The sequence below is a fragment of the Cheilinus undulatus genome, linkage group 11 (assembly GCF_018320785.1).
Source record: "Cheilinus undulatus linkage group 11, ASM1832078v1, whole genome shotgun sequence".
Lineage (NCBI taxonomy): Eukaryota > Metazoa > Chordata > Actinopteri > Labriformes > Labridae > Cheilinus > Cheilinus undulatus.
Genome location: NC_054875.1, coordinates 42,794,984 through 42,813,132, shown reverse-complemented (window position 1 = coordinate 42,813,132; position 18,149 = coordinate 42,794,984). Strand labels below are relative to the sequence as shown.

The 18,149-nt window shown below is 36.7% G+C and overlaps 1 protein-coding gene across 1 annotated transcript; it reads left to right on the top strand.

The window, feature by feature from the left end:
• Positions 1 to 217: 217 nt before the first annotated feature.
• On the top strand, positions 218 to 11,434 carry cd40 (CD40 molecule, TNF receptor superfamily member 5). The gene is made up of 9 exons (XM_041800469.1): positions 218 to 352; positions 904 to 985; positions 6,150 to 6,272; positions 6,355 to 6,501; positions 6,613 to 6,706; positions 7,577 to 7,635; positions 8,126 to 8,221; positions 8,319 to 8,350; positions 10,241 to 11,434. Exons 1-9 carry the CDS (start codon positions 317 to 319, stop codon positions 10,520 to 10,522), a joined length of 951 nt encoding a protein of 316 aa, XP_041656403.1. The 5' UTR covers positions 218 to 316; the 3' UTR covers positions 10,523 to 11,434.
• The last annotated feature ends 6,715 nt before the right edge of the window (positions 11,435 to 18,149 follow it).

The following is an 18,149-nucleotide window of genomic DNA, read 5'->3' as shown; positions in this document are numbered from 1 at the left end:
AAAAAGGGACGTAATAAAAAATAAACAGGCTGTTGTTCTTTTTTTTAATGTCCACCAGGAATAATTTTACTTTGAATTTAGTGAGAATTCTGATTATTTCAAAAATAGACTGAAATTATCTCTGGAAATTTGAGGGATCACTCACCGACACTGCTCAGAAATGAGTTTCCCGGAAATGCCCCCCTCCCCCTCAGTTTCAGCTCCTCCCTGACGACCAGCTGCAGTGAAGACAGGGTGGAGGACAGACCGCTGATCAGTCAGTACTGCAAAGAAGCGACGAGTGAGGAGCTTCAAAATACGGCGATTAACAAAACAAATGAGGATGCATCTTTTAATGATGTGCGCCTTTATGGTAAGTTTCTATACTTCTGTAAACATCAATGTTTAATTTGACAGAATGTAGCCGAATAAGTGCTAGTTGAATCACTTTTTTTGCACTTTTACGCGCCGTCTTGTGACTTTATCTTGTAATTTGAGCACGTTATAACCTCTGTAACCCGTGTTTTGCTCATTAGTACCGTCATACGTTGCATTTAGGTCGAAATTGTGCAAACTATTGCGAAGCACATCCGATGACGATATTTTTTTTCAAGTTAGTTTCACTTTCGATGCCATTGTTCAATGTCGTGGTCAAATAGCATGCGCCTTTATCAGACCGTAATACATGAAAATAATACACTTAAGCGCAAAAATGCTTAAAAATAAAGAGTTTCACGTGCTCCAGGCTGTGTTGTAGTTTCAGTTCTGAGCTCGTAGAGTGTTTGGGACTTTCCGTCACGCCCCTCTAGGGTTTAGTTCTGAGGAAGTGTACTAACCGTTTTCACGACAGAGAAACAACGAAAGATAGTTTATGACAATAGATACAAACCTCTCTCGTGTTAATATGCTCTGTTTGTTCATCAGGCGATGGCTGCTGCTCAGCCCCTTTGTGACCCAGAGACTCAGTATGAGAAGAATGGGCAGTGCTGCAAGATGTGTGGACCAGGTAAGAAAACACCCCTGCTGGCTTTATGACACAGTTCAAAATTAGGTTTTTATTTGACAGGGGATTAATGTACAAGAAGGTTGTGGATATGTTTTCAAAAAGTGGCATAAAAAAGAGGACTAGCTCAATAACAATTTCACTTTCATTTAGTATCCCTCTTTTTTTCTCCATTGGATTCTCTTTCACTTTCCCTAGCCAGAAAGTCAACTGGATTTTAAAGGAATATCACAAACAGCAGTACAGCACTCATGCCTGTTGGCTGAATCAGGTCTAGAACAACAGCAGTAATCAGAATAGTTATACGTAATTGTTTAGGTAATCCATTCATTTCAACAGTTGTTTTTCAGGAGAAATATCATTGAAAATTCCCAAATTCACTGCATTGGATTTCTCCCCTTATTACTGTTCCCTTTTGGTATGTGAGTCATTACAGCACTTTAGTGTGGATGTGGGATAGGCCCAAAGAAACTTAATGAAAATGTTTGTGAGGGCCACTGTTGCAGGTCAGGGGTCTCACCTTCATCTGGGACTACACCGCGTTCCACATTATTATGCAAATGATATTTTTCTCTGATTTTCCTAAATATTAATGCAAATGACAGTCAGAATATTTTTCAAGTCATCAGCCATTAGAGCATAATTCAAATGTTTTTGAACAAACTTCATAATGACAAAAAATATTTAAAAAAAAATGAAAACCTCAAAATGCACTGTTCCACATTATTAAGCACAACAGCTTTTTAAAACATTTTATAGGTTGTAAAGACCTGAAAATAGTCATTTGTAGAAATTGCAGCATCAGGGGGTCATATTTACTTACATCAAAGCTATTTCAATCAAAAACATCTTAACAGGACAAGTTCCATGTTAACATTGGAGCCCTTCTTTGATATCACCTTCACTATTCTTGCATCCATTGAACTTGTGAGTTTTTGGAGAGTTTCTGCTTGAATTTTTTTTTTTTTGCAGGATATCAGAATATCCTCCCAGAGCTGCTGTTTTGATGTGAACTGCCTCCCACCCTCATAGATCTTTAGCTTGAGGATGCTCCAAAGGTTCTCAGTAGGGTTGAGGTCAGGAGAGGATGGGGGCCACACCATGAGTTTCTCTCCTTTTATGCCCATAGCAGCCAATGACACAGAGGTATTCTTTGCAGCATGAGATGGAGCATTGTCATGCTTGAAGAAAATTTTGCTACAGAAGGCACGATTCCCTTTTTTTACCATGGAAGAAAGTGGTCAGTCAGGAACTCTATATACTTTGCCGAGGTCATTTTCACACCTTCAGGGACCCTAAAGGGGCCTATCAGCTCTCTCCTCATGATTCCGGCCCAAACATGACGCCGCCCCCTCCTTGTTGACGTCCCGGCCTCATTGGGACATGGTGGCCATCCACCAACCATCCATTACTCCTCCATCTGGACCATCCAGGGTTGCACGGCACTCATCAGTCAACAAGACTGTTTGAAAATGAGTCTTCATGTATTTCTGGGCTCACTGCAACTGTTTCTGCTTGTGAGCATTGGTTAGGGGGGGCTGAATAGTAGGTTTATACACGACTGCAAGCCTCTGGAGGATCCTACAGCTTGAGGTTGGTGGGACTCCAGAGGCACCAGCATCTTCAAATACTTGTTTGCTGCTTTGTAATGGCATTTTAGCATCTGCTCTCTTAATCTGATGTATTTGTCCATCAGAAACCTTCCTCATTATGTCTTTATCTGCACAAACCCGTCTGTGCTCTGAATCAGCCACAAATTTCTTCAAAGTACGATGATCATGCTTAATTTTTCCTGAAAAATCGAATGTTTTCATTCCTTGTCCAAGGTATGACAATATTTGACACTTATCAGCAGCAGAGAGATCCTTATTCTTTCCCATATTGCTGAAACCTGTGGCCTGCTTTATAATGTGGAACATGTGGAAAAGTGCATTTTGAGGTTTTTATTTAGAAAAAAAAATAGTTATCATTATGAAGTTTGTTCACAAACATTTGAATTATACTCTAACCGTTGATGACTTAAAGAATATTATGACTGTCACTTGCATTGATATTTAGAAAATCAGAGAAGAACGTCGTTTGCATAATAATGTAGAACGCAGTGTACAGTACCCAACATTTTCCATGTGGGGATCAATGAAGGGTTGTGTCATCTTACTGCAAGAGGTTGTATAGCATATGGGGTGCTGTTTGATTTTTCAGAAATGTAATTGTATGTTATTTTATTTCTTTAATTAAATTCTTGCAGTCGTTTCTAAGCACAAATGTTTAAACCAACCCCCCAAATTCAAAAACCCTAGCCCAGTGATATCCAGCCCTGCACAACCAAGGGGCCATATTGTTGAAAAATACCTTTGCAAAAGCCACAATCTAAGTGGTGAAAAGGGGCAATGAAAAATGGGTTAATGTGGCATTAAAAATAAGTTAAAGGTGGCAGAGATGGTCAAGAAGTGGCAAAATGGGTGATTAAGGAAAAAATAGGCATAATATGACAATAACTGGGTGAAAAGTGGGAAAAATTGGGAGAAGAGGTGGCAATCAAGGTTATCGTTAACTAAAACTAACTAAATGACTAAAACTAAAATTCGAAAATCATTCTAGTTAACTGAAACTAAATACATAGAAAGGTTTACCAAAAACACGAAAAACTAACCAAAACTGTATTAAAATAAAATAAAAATAGAGACAAAATATCCTTAGTTTTAGTCTTTGAGACAACCATACTGACCGGCACCTACACCCAAGCCTGGGAAGTGTAAAATGGCCTGATTTGATTGGATAAGACCTCACACAGTGGTAGTTTTCTGTGCAGAGTTGTATTTAAACATCAACTTTAAGTAAATAAAATAAGTGATGAGTAGCCTGTTTGAATATGTTTTTTAAAAAGTATGACTTTGTATGACTTTCACTCAGCCACTAAAACAAAGCATTCTTGCAAAATAAAACTAAACTAAACTAACAAACCAGCAGTTAAAACTAATTAAAACTTAACAGAAATTGAACACTGAAAGAGAAAATGAAATGAAAATAAAAACTAATGAGAAATCCAAAACTGTTATCACCTTGGTGGCAATAAAGGGCAGAAAGTTGCAGAAATGGATGAGTATTGACAACAAAAATGAGTTACAGGTGGCAAAAATTGGTCGAAAGGCAGTAAAATCATGGCCAAAAAAAAATCAGTGAAAGTGTTTAAAATGAGCAAAAATTAGCAAAGAGGGGCAAAATGGAAAAATGTGACATTTAATGGCACAAGTCAGGTTGGATGGGTGATAGTTGACAAAAAAATGAGTTACAGTTGTTAAAAATGGTCAAGTGCAGCAAAAATGTAGCAAAAGATGGAGTGAAAAGTGACTGAATTGGCCAAGAAGGGATGAAAAGTAGTGGCAAAATTGTCTAAAAGCAGTAAAAATTGATTAAAAGTTGGCAAAAAAAAAGAAAAAAAGGAGTTAAAAAATTGCAAATAAGGGCAATGGAAATATACAGACAGAAAATAAAGGTTGACAAATAAATTTGACAATTAAAGCCTAATATGCAAGTGTGGAAAACAAACTGATGAAAGTGACTCACAATAGATAATTTCTGATGTCAATTTTTACCTTTTTCAAGGTTTCTGGGCCTCACATTGAGTATCACTGCCCTAGCCTCACTTTTGTCCCATTTCACTTTTCAGTTGATATTTTTTCGGTTTGAGGCTTTTGGTTAACAAACATAAAACTGAACCCTTGGACTGGAAGGGATGGGCCCTTTAACATTATTGTTTGGCATTATCTGTAAAAGGTATTTATTATTGGTAAATTATAGGGCTGCTCAACTTTGGTGAAACTCATAATTAGGGTTATTTTGTGTGGAATTGAGATCACGATATGAAACACTACCACTATTACTCATTGATTTCACAACATCGGTATCACAAGCATTTATCAAAACTTGACACTCTTAGAATTTTGAAATAAGTGAGAGAAAAAATATATACATTTAAGAATTATAACAATGAAGATTGCGACAAAAGCTGCAAAACAAGTGTAACACAGCAATCATTTGATTATGATTATCCTGTTTTTATGAATATGAGAAGGGGAAATTGTGATTAAAATTGAAACTTTGAACTAGACAAGCCTTTGTAGGCTACTCAGTAATGGAAGTAATATTTTAGGGCAAATGGTTAGCTAAGGCACAACTTCCTGCCACGAAATAGTCCAGGACAAGACCCCATAATCTGACACACCTGATTGGGTTCTTTACAAATCCATGGTATGGGGTAAATTTCACATTTATTTAGGCAACACCCTGTAGAGGTTGTTTGGGAAGAGCAGAACTTTCCAAAAACAGAACTCAGAGGGTGATTGGACAAATGTTTCATCTATCAAATTCATTTCAGGGAAACAAGAGCAACAAAGCATATGCTATAGTAGGTGTGTACTGCCCAAGCTCACTGGGCTGCTAGTATCACTGTTGACTATCAGCTGAGCCAGTTGGTAAATTAAAACTCCCAAACTGGTCGGGAGAAGAGCACAAACATTTCTTAGACCAACACAAGCTTTCAGTGTCATTTCCTTGTTCTTCTTTTGGTTAAGAAATGTTTCCCAGCTTTAATCAAACTGCTGCTATAGTGACAGCCAAGTGAATCTTTTTACTGGCTGCCATTGTTTACCTTACATTACCACTAAACACATCTTCCTCCTCAAAAGGCACTGATTGGTCAGGTCACTCTTAGAGCAAGCGTATCAGCTTGAAGCTTTAAAAGACGGAATTTCCTGATGACAGACAAGGAATCTGGACAATTTATCTGCTTTGAAAGACCCCCAGGGGAAACCACAAATGTCTGTTTTTATGTTTTGACTTTTGTAACAAAAGAAATCTGATGTATTAGTACAAAAATTAAGACCTGCTGTGGGACGAATTTTGTTACTTTTAGGCAAAGCCAAGGTTCCTCCTGTTTACAGGCATTTTGCTATGCTAAGCCAACCATCTGGATGTCGCTTTACTTTGATAGATAATTGTAGGAGACATAACGGCTGTTATCAGCTGAGAAAGAAGGCAAATATTTGCTCACTGCTCAAAATGTTTAACTATATCTCAAAGGTACAGGTTCCTGCTTCCTGTTTTCACGTGGAACAAACATCATAATACTACATTTATTTACTATGAAGCGACACTGTCTTTTCAGGCAACAGAATGTCCACCACCGGCACATGTGATGAACCTCAGTGTGTGGAATGTGGGGAAGACGAATACCAGGAATCATACACAACTGCCGTCAAGTGTAAACGTCAGCCGTACTGTGACCCAAGTAAGTCCTTCTTAAATAAAGACTAAACTACTCCTTTTTATAATGTTAGCATGCATATAACAAAAGTCTATTCCTCTTTCAGATAAAAACTTTGAGCGTGCCACCCATGCCAGCAAGAAGAAAAAAACCATCTGTACTTGTAAACTGGGATTTCACTGCTCCAGTATAGAATGTATTACCTGTGTGTCACACACTGTTTGTCTACCAGGAGAAGGCGCTGAAGTCATAGGTGTGACTTTACTTTTTCAGTACCATGGAACCCTTTTATTTTCAGTCTTGGATGTTAAAAAATATATTAACTTTGTTTTTCAATATGTTTAATTTTTTGTGAATTTTTCAGGCAATCATGCAAAGGACACAGTATGTGAGAAATGCCCTGAACACACATTTTCAAGTGAGAGCTCATGGGACAGTGTCTGCCAGAGACACAAGAAGTAAGTTAAAAAAAAAAAAAAACCTCCAATACATTTATGATGCAGTTAGATATCAAAAATCACCAGTTGAATTTTTAGTTATTGATACATTTCAGGAGACAAACTTTGATTAGATCCTAACACTCCGCTTCTAAGCTATACAGATACAAAAGAAATAAAACTGGGCATTTTTAGTTTAGAGCAGTGATTCTTATCTGGTGGGTCACAGTTCTGTCCATGGATTAGGCGTGTCTGTAACACTGTGCCAGTTTCAGTGGGTAGTGAATATGGAGAGAACCAGCTCTGTAAGGATTCAATTCTGCATTCAGAAAATCCTTAAATTATTAATGGTTTAGCTTTTCAATACTGCTATGAAGTCTAAAGGGTCCTGTCGCATGACTTAATTTTATCATGCCACTGATGCAAAAAACATATCAAATTTTGCAAGGGGAAACATACCGTAACCTTAAAGTCCATCAGAATTGTGCGCCAAATTAAATCAAAATATTTCTTCGTGACAGCCTGGGGTAAAAAAAATAACTAATGCTGGGAGTAATGTTTGGGGAAAAATACAGAAACCGTTACACCCCGAGAAGTAAGTGCTGGGATCATGACCTTTCAACTCAAGATCTACTCATCCTGAACTATCTCTGTAAAAAATCTGTCATTTTGTCTTTCCAGCATCCAATCGAGAATGATAGATTCACACTTCACGTTTAGTATCAGTAGACTTTCTGAGAAATTAAAAAGAAGTTTTTGATTTGTTGCCCCAACATTTTAAAGTTTGCATTTACCAGAAGTATTATGAACAACCAGTGAAAAAATAACCTGTTGAATTTAAATATTGATAGCGACTGAAGCCATGTAGTTTAACACTTTTAATTCTTGCAGGTGTGAGAATGACGAACAAGTTAAAAAGGCTGGAACAGCAACATCTGACACAATCTGTGGTAAGTTCTGTGTAGGCCGATGAATTGTAGTGAATTTTCTCACTTGTAGCTCTTCCTCTGTCTGCAGCTGTGTGGTTAGCCATGTCTTTCTGAAAACAAAACTGTGCAGGCATGGAAGTAACATAGCTTGAATCACAGCTGGTCTGCGGTTTCTTTGTGGTACCGACACCTCTTACCTACACAATGTTTTCATCCATGCATACGCTGTGAGAGAATGACCATTATTGAGTTATAAGTATGGTCCTAAAAGGATCTTTTCTACACAACTTCTTTTTTTCCCTTCCTCTTCTAGAATGCACGTATGTGGCTGTCATAAACGTTTCCTTTTGAGTGACTGTACTGTAAAGCCACTTCCTGTTGTGACAGCATTTTAGAGTCTTTCATTCATTTGCTTCTAAGAGCTCTAATTATCCTGTGGTATAAAGATAGTTTGTGAAACACTCACAAGTTCAGTGTTGGTTAACTGAGTTATCTCTTTCTTCCCTTGCAGAGAAACACCCAAGATTGCATGGACTGGTGATTGGGATTGTGATCGGGGTTTTGGTGGTTTCGGTGCTGATAGTGGTAGTGTTCATGTGTTACAAAGGTAGGCTCTGGTTGAATTGTTCTCTCTTACAATGAGTTAAAATTTCATAAATCAACTTAATATCCTTATGTTCTCTGTGTGTTTTCTTTACTGTTAGGTAAACAAGGACACTCTGAAGGAAGCTATAAGGTAAATATGATTATTTTTTTATTTTTGCTCACTCTATTTTTCTGTCATTGGAATTAAGAATATATGTCGTCTTCCTGCCCCATTATTATTTTCCCAGTTAGTTTATACTGGGCACTAAGCAAAAGAATTATCAGGCATTTACAAGGCTTTCCAAAGACGTATGAAGTAGGCAGCTTGTGAAATGTAGTCAAATAAGGGTGTCCATGTAAAAAAATAAACTTATAAACAGTTACTCTTCTGTCTTTATCAGTACCCAGATTAGGACTACAATAAGTGTTGGCTGTTCTTCAGTCAGTTACACAACAGAACATAAATAAAAAAGCATGACCAAAACTAAAAAGATCTCCTGCCAGAAAACAGAAAAGGTAAAAATCCCACTTCCATAAAAGTTGGTACATTATGTGAAATGTAAGTTAAACAGTTTACACAGCTTGCAAATCCGTTTCAACCTATATTCAGTTGAATACAGCACAACAATATAGTTAATGTTAAAACTCATCAACTTTGTTTTTCTTGTAAATGTACAAACATTCTGAACTTGATGCATGTAAAACTTTCCTAAAAAGTTGGGACAGGGCAAGAAAAGACTGGGAAAGTTGTGGAATCCTCAGCAACACCTGAGATATTCCACAGGAAAGCTGGTTAATCAGTGACAGGTGATATAGTACTATTGTAGGGTGTAAAAGAAGCACTCCTGAAAGGCTCAGGTGCATTTTATATGTCCAGGATATCAGGGTTTCAAAAGTCTGATTGAAAAAAACTAAGCATAAAATGTTAAAGTACATACAAAACTATGCATGCTGAAACTGCCAAAAATAATTTTGCCTTCACACAAACCAATACCAGAACAAAACAAATACAAACCAAAGTTTTGCTCCAACAGATCTCTTTGAAGAAATCATAATACATTGATTTTATGCTGGGACAATGTTAATTTTGTTGACTAAAACTATGACTAAAAATGTTAATCAACAGCCCTTTTTTTTTTCAACAAAAACTAGACTAAGACTAACAACAGATCTGTGATGACTAAAACTGACAAAAGCCAAGTTTAGTTTTTGTCAAGATGACTAAAATGTAACTTGGGTTTCCTCGGACTTTCAAAATCCATGATATTTCTCCACTGTTGGTAAATCTGTGAAAAAACAATGCATCTGCAGCTATTCTGCCTCTCGGCTGTAGAAAGTGGGGACCCCAGGTTTGGCAGGGTGCAGAGAACACACTACCATGATTTGGTACCAGATTTAGGCAAGAGAATAGATGCTTGGACTAAAAGTAAAGACTAAAATGTGAGGACTTTTTATGGACTAAAACTAGACTAAAATGTTTTGAGTTTTCATTGACTAAAACTAGATTAAAACTAAAAGACATTTCACTTGAAGACTAAAACTAAGACTGAAATTAGATATAGCTGCCAAAATTAACACTGTGCTGGGAAGATTTCTGTGATGAGCTTAACAAAGCATCAAAACTTCAAAACAGGAAACTTCAGGGTTTTTTTTGTCTACATGTAACAAGCTTTTCAAGTTGTATTGAATTTACCACATGCCAAAAAAAACTTGATTGAGGCATTGAGGCTAGATTTTAATATTTATTCTAAGATAAACAAAGTAAAAAGCTGGTAGCAGCTTCATATTTAGCAAACATACATTAATGTAGTGACACAATCAACTCACATTACAACATGCATCAATAATACTTGCCCCAGGGCATGATTTTGTCACTGTAGTCTTCAAAAGTCATGACACTGGAGACAATTTATGAATAAATATGGTTCTTGTGTTTCAATTCTCTGACAAAAACAGTCTCAAATACCACTTTTTCCTTTTCTCTTTAACTATCAATATATTTTGTTTATTTATTCATTTTAATCCTATTTTTCTCTCCTAGCACTGTTTTAAACTATGTTTCAAAGAAGAAAAAGTGGAACTGACAAGGGTCAAAGTATTAGCAAACCCAACTGATGAGGAGGAGGTCACGTCGCAGGAGGAACCACTCGTAAGCACACCGGAGGAGAACGATGACGGGTCGACAGATGTCGGGTTCACCGCAAACGGACAGCGTGTGCAGCAGGACTCGAAAACAGAGCAGCTTTCTCAAGAGGAATCACAAATGCAGACATTAGAGACTCAAATGGACTCTCATCAAGGTCCCATGGTTGGGTCACCGTGATCCCAGAATTAAAAAATACTCAGATCCAGTTCTGAAAAAAATCCAAGAAACCGGAAACCCCTTTTCATTACAACAGCAGCTAAAGTACAGAGGATGCAGGAGTCATTCCCCTTCTACACACTTGAGTTGTGAAATAGACATTTTTCTTTAAAGCCTCATTTTTCTTCCACCAATACAGAGATTGTATCTTTTATGTCTTTTTTTTTTTTTTTTCGATTTATTATGGGCTGGGGATGAGAGAGTGGGACATAACGTGGGGTCTTTCCCCACTCTCTTTAACCTGGGCCGCCTACATGCATGGGGCATGATGTAACCACTAGGCCACATTTGCCCCAGTTTCATCATTTTAAAGCACAAAGAACAGAAGGCTACGAAAGTGTTGAATGTTTTGAAAATCTTGTGTCGTATTTATGAAAATAAGCTTCTCACTTGTTTTGTCATGCCCCACTTTGAAATGTACAGTTGCGTTGTAAATACAAAATTGTGATGAACCACGAGTGAAAGGTTATTTAAACAGTGGCATACAACACTACGATGAAAGACTGCATAGTTTTAGAGAGCATGTTTAAGTTTTGAATTACGTTTTAACTTTGTGAAAATCTGTGTTGATTTAGCTGTGAACTTTTCTGCATGTTAATGACAAACATTCCTCCATTTTTTTTACTTGTGACGCTTGTGGTGTCGGCTAGCGCTGTTTGGTGCACTTATTTTGAAATTTATGTTCATCCATAAATTGGAGTGGTTAAGTGTTTCTGCAGTGGTTCTAAGCTCGATGAGGAGGTGAAAAGGAAAAAAAATAACTGATAACAATGCTCTGCAACCCATCAGTGGGACACAGCTTGTTTTGAGACAATCCTCTGTGGAGACAGCATGTAAATACTGCATTAAAATGTGTGATACTTGAATTTTAAATTTTGTGTGTTTGTAGGTAATTTTGTCTTTTTTTCCTGTTCTTTTTAGTTTTTTACCATAGGGCTGTCAAGAATCATTGCAATAAATGAAGGGTCACACTTACTGAACTATTTTTTTTTTTACGATTATTTGTATGATAATCAAGTGACGTGAAATAAGCTCACCACTGCTCCTTAATGTCTTGTTTCACTTAAAAAAGAAAAAAAACTCAGACAGCTCAGTAGAGAAGTCAAAATTCATCTGTACCTTGTGTTGTCAAACATTAACCTTTACTGTTCCCTTATTTCCATTGAGATCCAGAATAAATTCCCTTTTCTACGGTGAAGTTCATGTTTAAATGTTCAGTCAACCCATGAAAGGACTGTATCCGGATAGGAAGTCTATCACACCTAGTTTGAGACAGTAGGAATGCGTAATATTAGAATGAGACCAAATTGATGCAGTTAATTGGGATTAACTACAGAAATTCTGGAATTAATCCCCATTAAAAATTCCAGTCTTTTGACAGCATTACTTTTCCCCAATGTGTGAAAAAGCCATCTTACAACAAAAATATACTTGCTCAGTATCTTCATACATATTCCTAACCCCTTATCAGGTAAATAAAAAACCTAGAACAACAAATTTAATAATTGCATTAATAATTGAATTTAAAAAAAATTAAAAAAGCTTTCCAAGAAATATCAAAAGGAAGTTAAATCTTTACTTCTTGGAAACATACTTCCTCTTGCATGAACCTGCATACAAACAGATGTTACATAAACTAAATAACAGTATGGATTTTTCAACTATTGCCACTTTTTGATTACCTATTTTTACCAAATGCCCGCAAGTCCAGAAATATGGAGAAGTACGCATATTGAGAAACAGCTCTTGGGACTGGGAGCCCACTTCCCAGTCCCAGTCTGCCACTTAACTTAAAGCTATATTATAAGATAGTAACTAATAACTGTGAGATAAAAAGTCAAAATTATGAGATATAGTAATTCATAGTAGTGAGAAAAAAAATCCAAATTATGAAATGGCATGTCAATTGTGAGGCAAGTTGGGCAAGATGAAATTATGATTTAAAGTCATAATTGTTACAAAAAAAGTCAAAATTATGAGATAAAAGGTCATCAGTAAGAAATTGTAATTCATAGTGATGAGGGAAAAAACTAAATTATGAGAGGTGGCATGTCACTTATGAAGTAAAAAGTTAGGAGAGAAAAATTCATTATTATGACATACACTTTCAGAATTTCGACCTTCTGTATCTTAATGGTGACGTACCATACTTTTTTAAAGTGGCGTGAAGGGGCTTCCATACAGGCCCTTCCTCCCTCTGACTAAAACTATATTTCCCATGATGCTCTGGCGGATGTGAACAGGAAGTGTCGTGATCTAACGTTAACTAGTATTTGTTTTTCTTTCTTAATAAATTGCTAACATAATCGTATGCCGAATTGATAACAAAGACTCGCCGTATTCTTTGAAAGATAAGCTGCACAGGGAATTGCTATTAGTAAAGACTGGAGGGAAAAAAAAGTTGAAAATTCAAGGCGAGTTTAGAAGCTACCGTTAGCATCCGTGATTTCTACACGGGTTTGTGGACGTTAATTTACTTTGGACACCGAAGAATGCGCATCCCCGAAAAGTGTAGGTTATACAGTATCAGAAAGTACGAGTTTTGCTCTCATGATGTATTATTTGACGGCGTTTTGTCTCAAATTATTCTGAAATTTGCACTGTCGGTGGTTCACGAACCTACGAGTAGCTTAATAAGCTTTTTTTTTGGCTAACTCGTTAAGTGCACCCGAGTACCTGTAAACTCCCCACTACTGAGTGGATACTTCAAGCTGCAGTTACTCCTGGCGCCCTCTGAGGGGCGCTAGAGCTTTACTGTAGACCGACAATTACTCACCTGATCAAATGATGTAAAATTCTTTAATGAAATTGGAAATGTAAGCTGTAAAGGTAAAAAATAAAGAAGACGTAGTAGTTTGGGTAATTCTTAACATAGTGAAGTTTGGTGATAAGATATTCTTTTGTATTCTTTTGTCTGTTGGCTGTGAGAAAATGGGCTCAGATAAGAGCTAATCTCCTCTCTGTGTGTTCCTGTTTGTAGGGATTTGCATGAAGAGGTGAGGCCTGAAGACAATGGATGCTCCCAGGGGCTTTCTCATTATCCCCGGATTAATGGAGGTATGGGCCTTTGAATTTACACGGAAACCTGCGTGTTTGATAGTCAGAAATCTCTTCAGAAAATCTCCAAACATTACCAACACACTGACAGCACCGTGGGCTGTAATTTCTAAAGTGAGTTTAAGATGCTTACCTGAGGGGACAATCTGTAATATCCTCATTTTACATCAAACAGCTATTGATAAGAATTTTAAACATTAGACTTAATGACAAGATTGTATAATGAAGGCTTTTACCTTATATTGTTATACATTGAAAGCAAAGTCAGCTGGAGAAAAAATATGCCTGTACTATGAGGATGATTTTGATTATCAGGGCTGCTTGTAGTGATTTCAGACCCCCAAGGAAAGAGCTAAAAGAGGCAAAACAACTGGAAAAAAATTAATAATTTCTTGAAGCAAAGCCAGAGAACTACAGGACATAGCAAACTCTGACATTTATGAAAGTACCTCATCAGTAGAAGAGTCATAGCTCAGTGTTGCAACATCTGTACCTCTGCCAGGTGTCATATATTTTTCTTTATTGCATGCTATTTTAGCACACAATAATCCACCCACTCATAGTTTCAGTTTGTCTGTATCTACAAAAAGCAAGCCGATATTCCCAAATTGATTTTATCTGATACTGATGTTTATGTCCATATATTCTTGTTGTTCCACAAACTTCAGTCCTTGAAACTCACTTTAAAATTTAAGAAAGGAGGATGACCAAAGACACAGACTTCAGCTGACATAAGTCTGCTGCTCCCACCTACAACGCCCCAATCGTATTCATGCACGCAGCTGATATTTACAGTGATACAGGCCAGCGTTTACAGCCAATAAATGAGTTGTAAATATCTGCAGCAATGTTCATGTTTGCCAGTGTGATTATTAACTTTATCAGCTAATATTTGCCGCTGCTTATATCATGCTGATAATATCCTGCATCCCTACATTAGTATAAATAGCTCTATATGAACACAACTTGGGGATTTTTAAGGAGCTTGGACATTATTGTTAGAGCCAGAGGTCCTCGCAGGGGACTTTTTTGGATATTAAACTATTTTGATGCTGTTTCATTCACTTTTGACTGCTGATTCACATCCAAAAAACACATCTGAATCATTTAAAGTAATTTTACACATATACCTCAGGCTTGTATAAGCCTGTTGGCTTCTTTACTTCTCCTAACACATCTTTTATATCTTCATAATTCAATTTTGTGTAATCCTATATGTGTGCAAATTAAATAAATGAAATAAATGATGCACACTGGGGCTGGGCAATTAATCGAAATTTAGATTAAGTCGCAATATGTCCTAGTGCAATTTTCCAGTCACAGAAGGTGCAATATTTCTTTTAACCCGAAATTCATTTCAAAATACCAGTTCAATACATGCTTTAAGGTAGAGAATGTGTTTATATGATGCTGTACACATCATGCAAAAATTCACATGTTAATTTTTTCTAGAATAATTTGCAAAAAATCCCACTGTCCTTGTTCAGCTTTCATCTCCCAAATATTGTGTTTGTTGTAAGAATTTTTTTATCCCATTTGTAAAAAACTATATAAAATGGGGAACTTAAAAATAATTGCATACAAAATCATAATATATTAGGGGGAAATAAGATTATTTTCCTAAATCATTCAGCTCTGATGTATATCTTGAGGTCTCCTGGTGCACGACGCACCAGGCAATTGCCTACCTTTGCCTTATGGCAGTGTTACTCAGCCCTGCTCAACCAGAGAGCCAAATTATTGATAAACACCTTTGCAAGAGCCACAATGTTAGTGGTGAAAGTGGCAAAAATTTATTAAAATGGAAAAAAAAGGTGTCAAAAAATTGTCGAAAAGGGGCAAAATAGGCATAAGATGGCAGGTTAAAAGTTACAAAGTGGTAAAAGAGGGCAGAAAGTGGCAAAAGTGGGTGAGAAATGACAAAAAATAGTTACAGGTGGCAAAAATGGTCAGAAAGTGGCAAAAATTTGGTAAAAATTAGTGAAAAGTGACTTAAATGGGCAAACAGTAGCTTAAGTGGGCAAAAAGTGGCAACAACTGGTGAAAAGGGGCAAAACAAGATAAAAGTGGCAAAAAGCACCAAAAATGTTTAACGTAAGAAAAAAAGAGGCAACAAATTGCAAATAAGGGTAATGGAAATATATAGACAATAAATAAAGGTTGACAATTAAGTTTGACAGTGAAAGCATAAAAATGGATTAATGTGACTTGCAATGGATCATTTCTGAAGTCGAATCCCCTTTTAAGGTTTTCTTTTGGAATTATATTTCAAATGAAGACATAGAAGAGCCACAAATCATCAGGAAAGAGCCACATGTGGCTCCAAAGCCATGTGTTGAGTATCACTGCTGTTTATGGCACAGCTTTGCCATCTGCCAATGTGCACAAAGTTTTTTCTAAACAAGTTTTTCTGAAGCTTTCTGGTTCCTTCAAGGCTTTTTTTCATCCTCCATGTCAAAGTTGGTCCATTAATATCTTCCTTTGATCTGTTTCCTATTATTAAAGTGTATACGCTGATTCAGATGGCAGGGATTATCAGCCAGCATCAAGATAACTAAAAGTTTGGGAAGACTTAATAGTTTGAAGGTTGCAGAGAGTAGAAGTTTCTAAGCAAACGTAGCTCTGTTTTTCTTTGTGGAGCTGGATAAAGACTCCATATGGATGGCAATGCCAAAAACTCAGATTTACTCCCAAAAATGTCTATTTTGTGCTTTTACCATCATTTGTTCTCTAATTTCAGACAAACATGCCCTGTCAGCACAAAACACAGCATAAAGAACCACCATGTCTTAGAACACAAGGTTAACAACAGTGGGACTGAAACCATCAAACCCTTTTTTTTGTCTTTTTTTCTGAAAAGTTTATCGCAGTTTGATGCTTTTTTTAATCACAACTTAAACTCTTCTTAAGACTTGTTGGTTTGGAGTTTGAAAGTACCCAAAACTTAGTCACTTCATGCATTTCACAGAAACTGGAGAACTTCTCATTTTGTGGTGATTTTAGTTCATTACTGAGAAAAATACTGTTTTGCAAGCCCTTTATATCAGGAGTCATCAATTACATTTTCACGAGGGCCAGCTTTAGTCTTGACAGAGACTCTGGGGGCCGGACTTTCAAATAAGCAAAAACGAAATAAATATTTTGGTCTCATTAACATATCTTTGAAGTAGTATTGTTGTTTTCTTTCAAAACGCAAGATATTTTTAGTCATTACCAGTGAGATCTATCTCTATTATCTATAATGCAGCAGGCCACAATGAGACAGGCCTGCCCACAGAATTAGCTGTGTCCCTGAAAATCTCAGAGAATGGGCCCTCCCCAGTTGTGATTTAGTCCCAGAGTAAACTCATTTTTGGAACTTCTTTTAACCACATTTCCATTCGTCATTCTGCCATTTCTGCAGCATTTTTTGCTACTCTTAACCCATTTTACTCTTTTTTGCCACTTTTCTCCCATTTTGCCAGCCTTTTTGCAACTTTCCTGCCTACTATTGCCCCTGTGTGCCACTCTTCAACCCTCTCCACTACTTTGCCAGGCTATTTGTGCTATGTTTTTGCTGCTTGTAACCAATTTTTGATCATTTTTGCCACTTTTTGCCCATTTTACCAGCCTTTTTGCAACTTTCTTACCTACTATTGCCCCTGTGTGCCACTCTTTAACTCTTTCAAAGACTTTGCCAGGCTATTTGTGCTATGTTTTTGCTACTTTTAACCCATTTTTTATTCTTTTTGCCTCTGAAACTCTATTAAAAATGAGTAAAAATTCCCCCAAACTTCCAAACAAATTTCCTGGAATTTCCATAAAAATTAGTAAAACATTTCAAACGACACCTCTCCCCTGTTTTCGACTTAAATTCACAAACATTTAAGAAGGTAATTTAATTCTTTGGTCCCTTTTAAACCCCTTTTCTGTATGTTTTATCCCCTTTGTGCCACTCTCTTTTATCTATTTGTCGCCACTTTTTAACCCCTTTTTAATACTTTTTGCACCTTTTTTCCTCATCATAAATTTTTCCACATTTTAACCAGTTTTCAGGCAAATTTTTGTCATCACTTAATCTGGCCATGTTTTTTACAACATTTCTGCCAGTCCTAAACAATCAAAAAAAATTAACTTTTAATGGCTGACAAGAAAAATGTCGTCATTCTAGAACTATTTCAGTACTAATTGTTTTTGGGATTGATTTAATAGCTGCAGACGTTTAAAGCTAAGAGATAAAATTCAAATCACAACATCTTTTTCTCCTTTTCTGACAGGAAGCTTTGGGGGCCTGATTTGGCCCTCGGGCCACCAGTTGATGATCAGTGCTTTATATCAAGGATTACTTTCAAAATACTTTCCAGGTGTGCATCACGTAGCATGGATAAACGTGCAGTTTTTAAATAAGCGTGTCATTATTTCGTTAAAGTAAAGTCACAGACCACTAAAAACGTTGAGATTTCACTGAAGTTTATTTAAGCAAAAATATTTCTTCACCATTAGACAAAGGAAACATAATTTACAGGTTGGCCATGGAAAAATACATCTACAT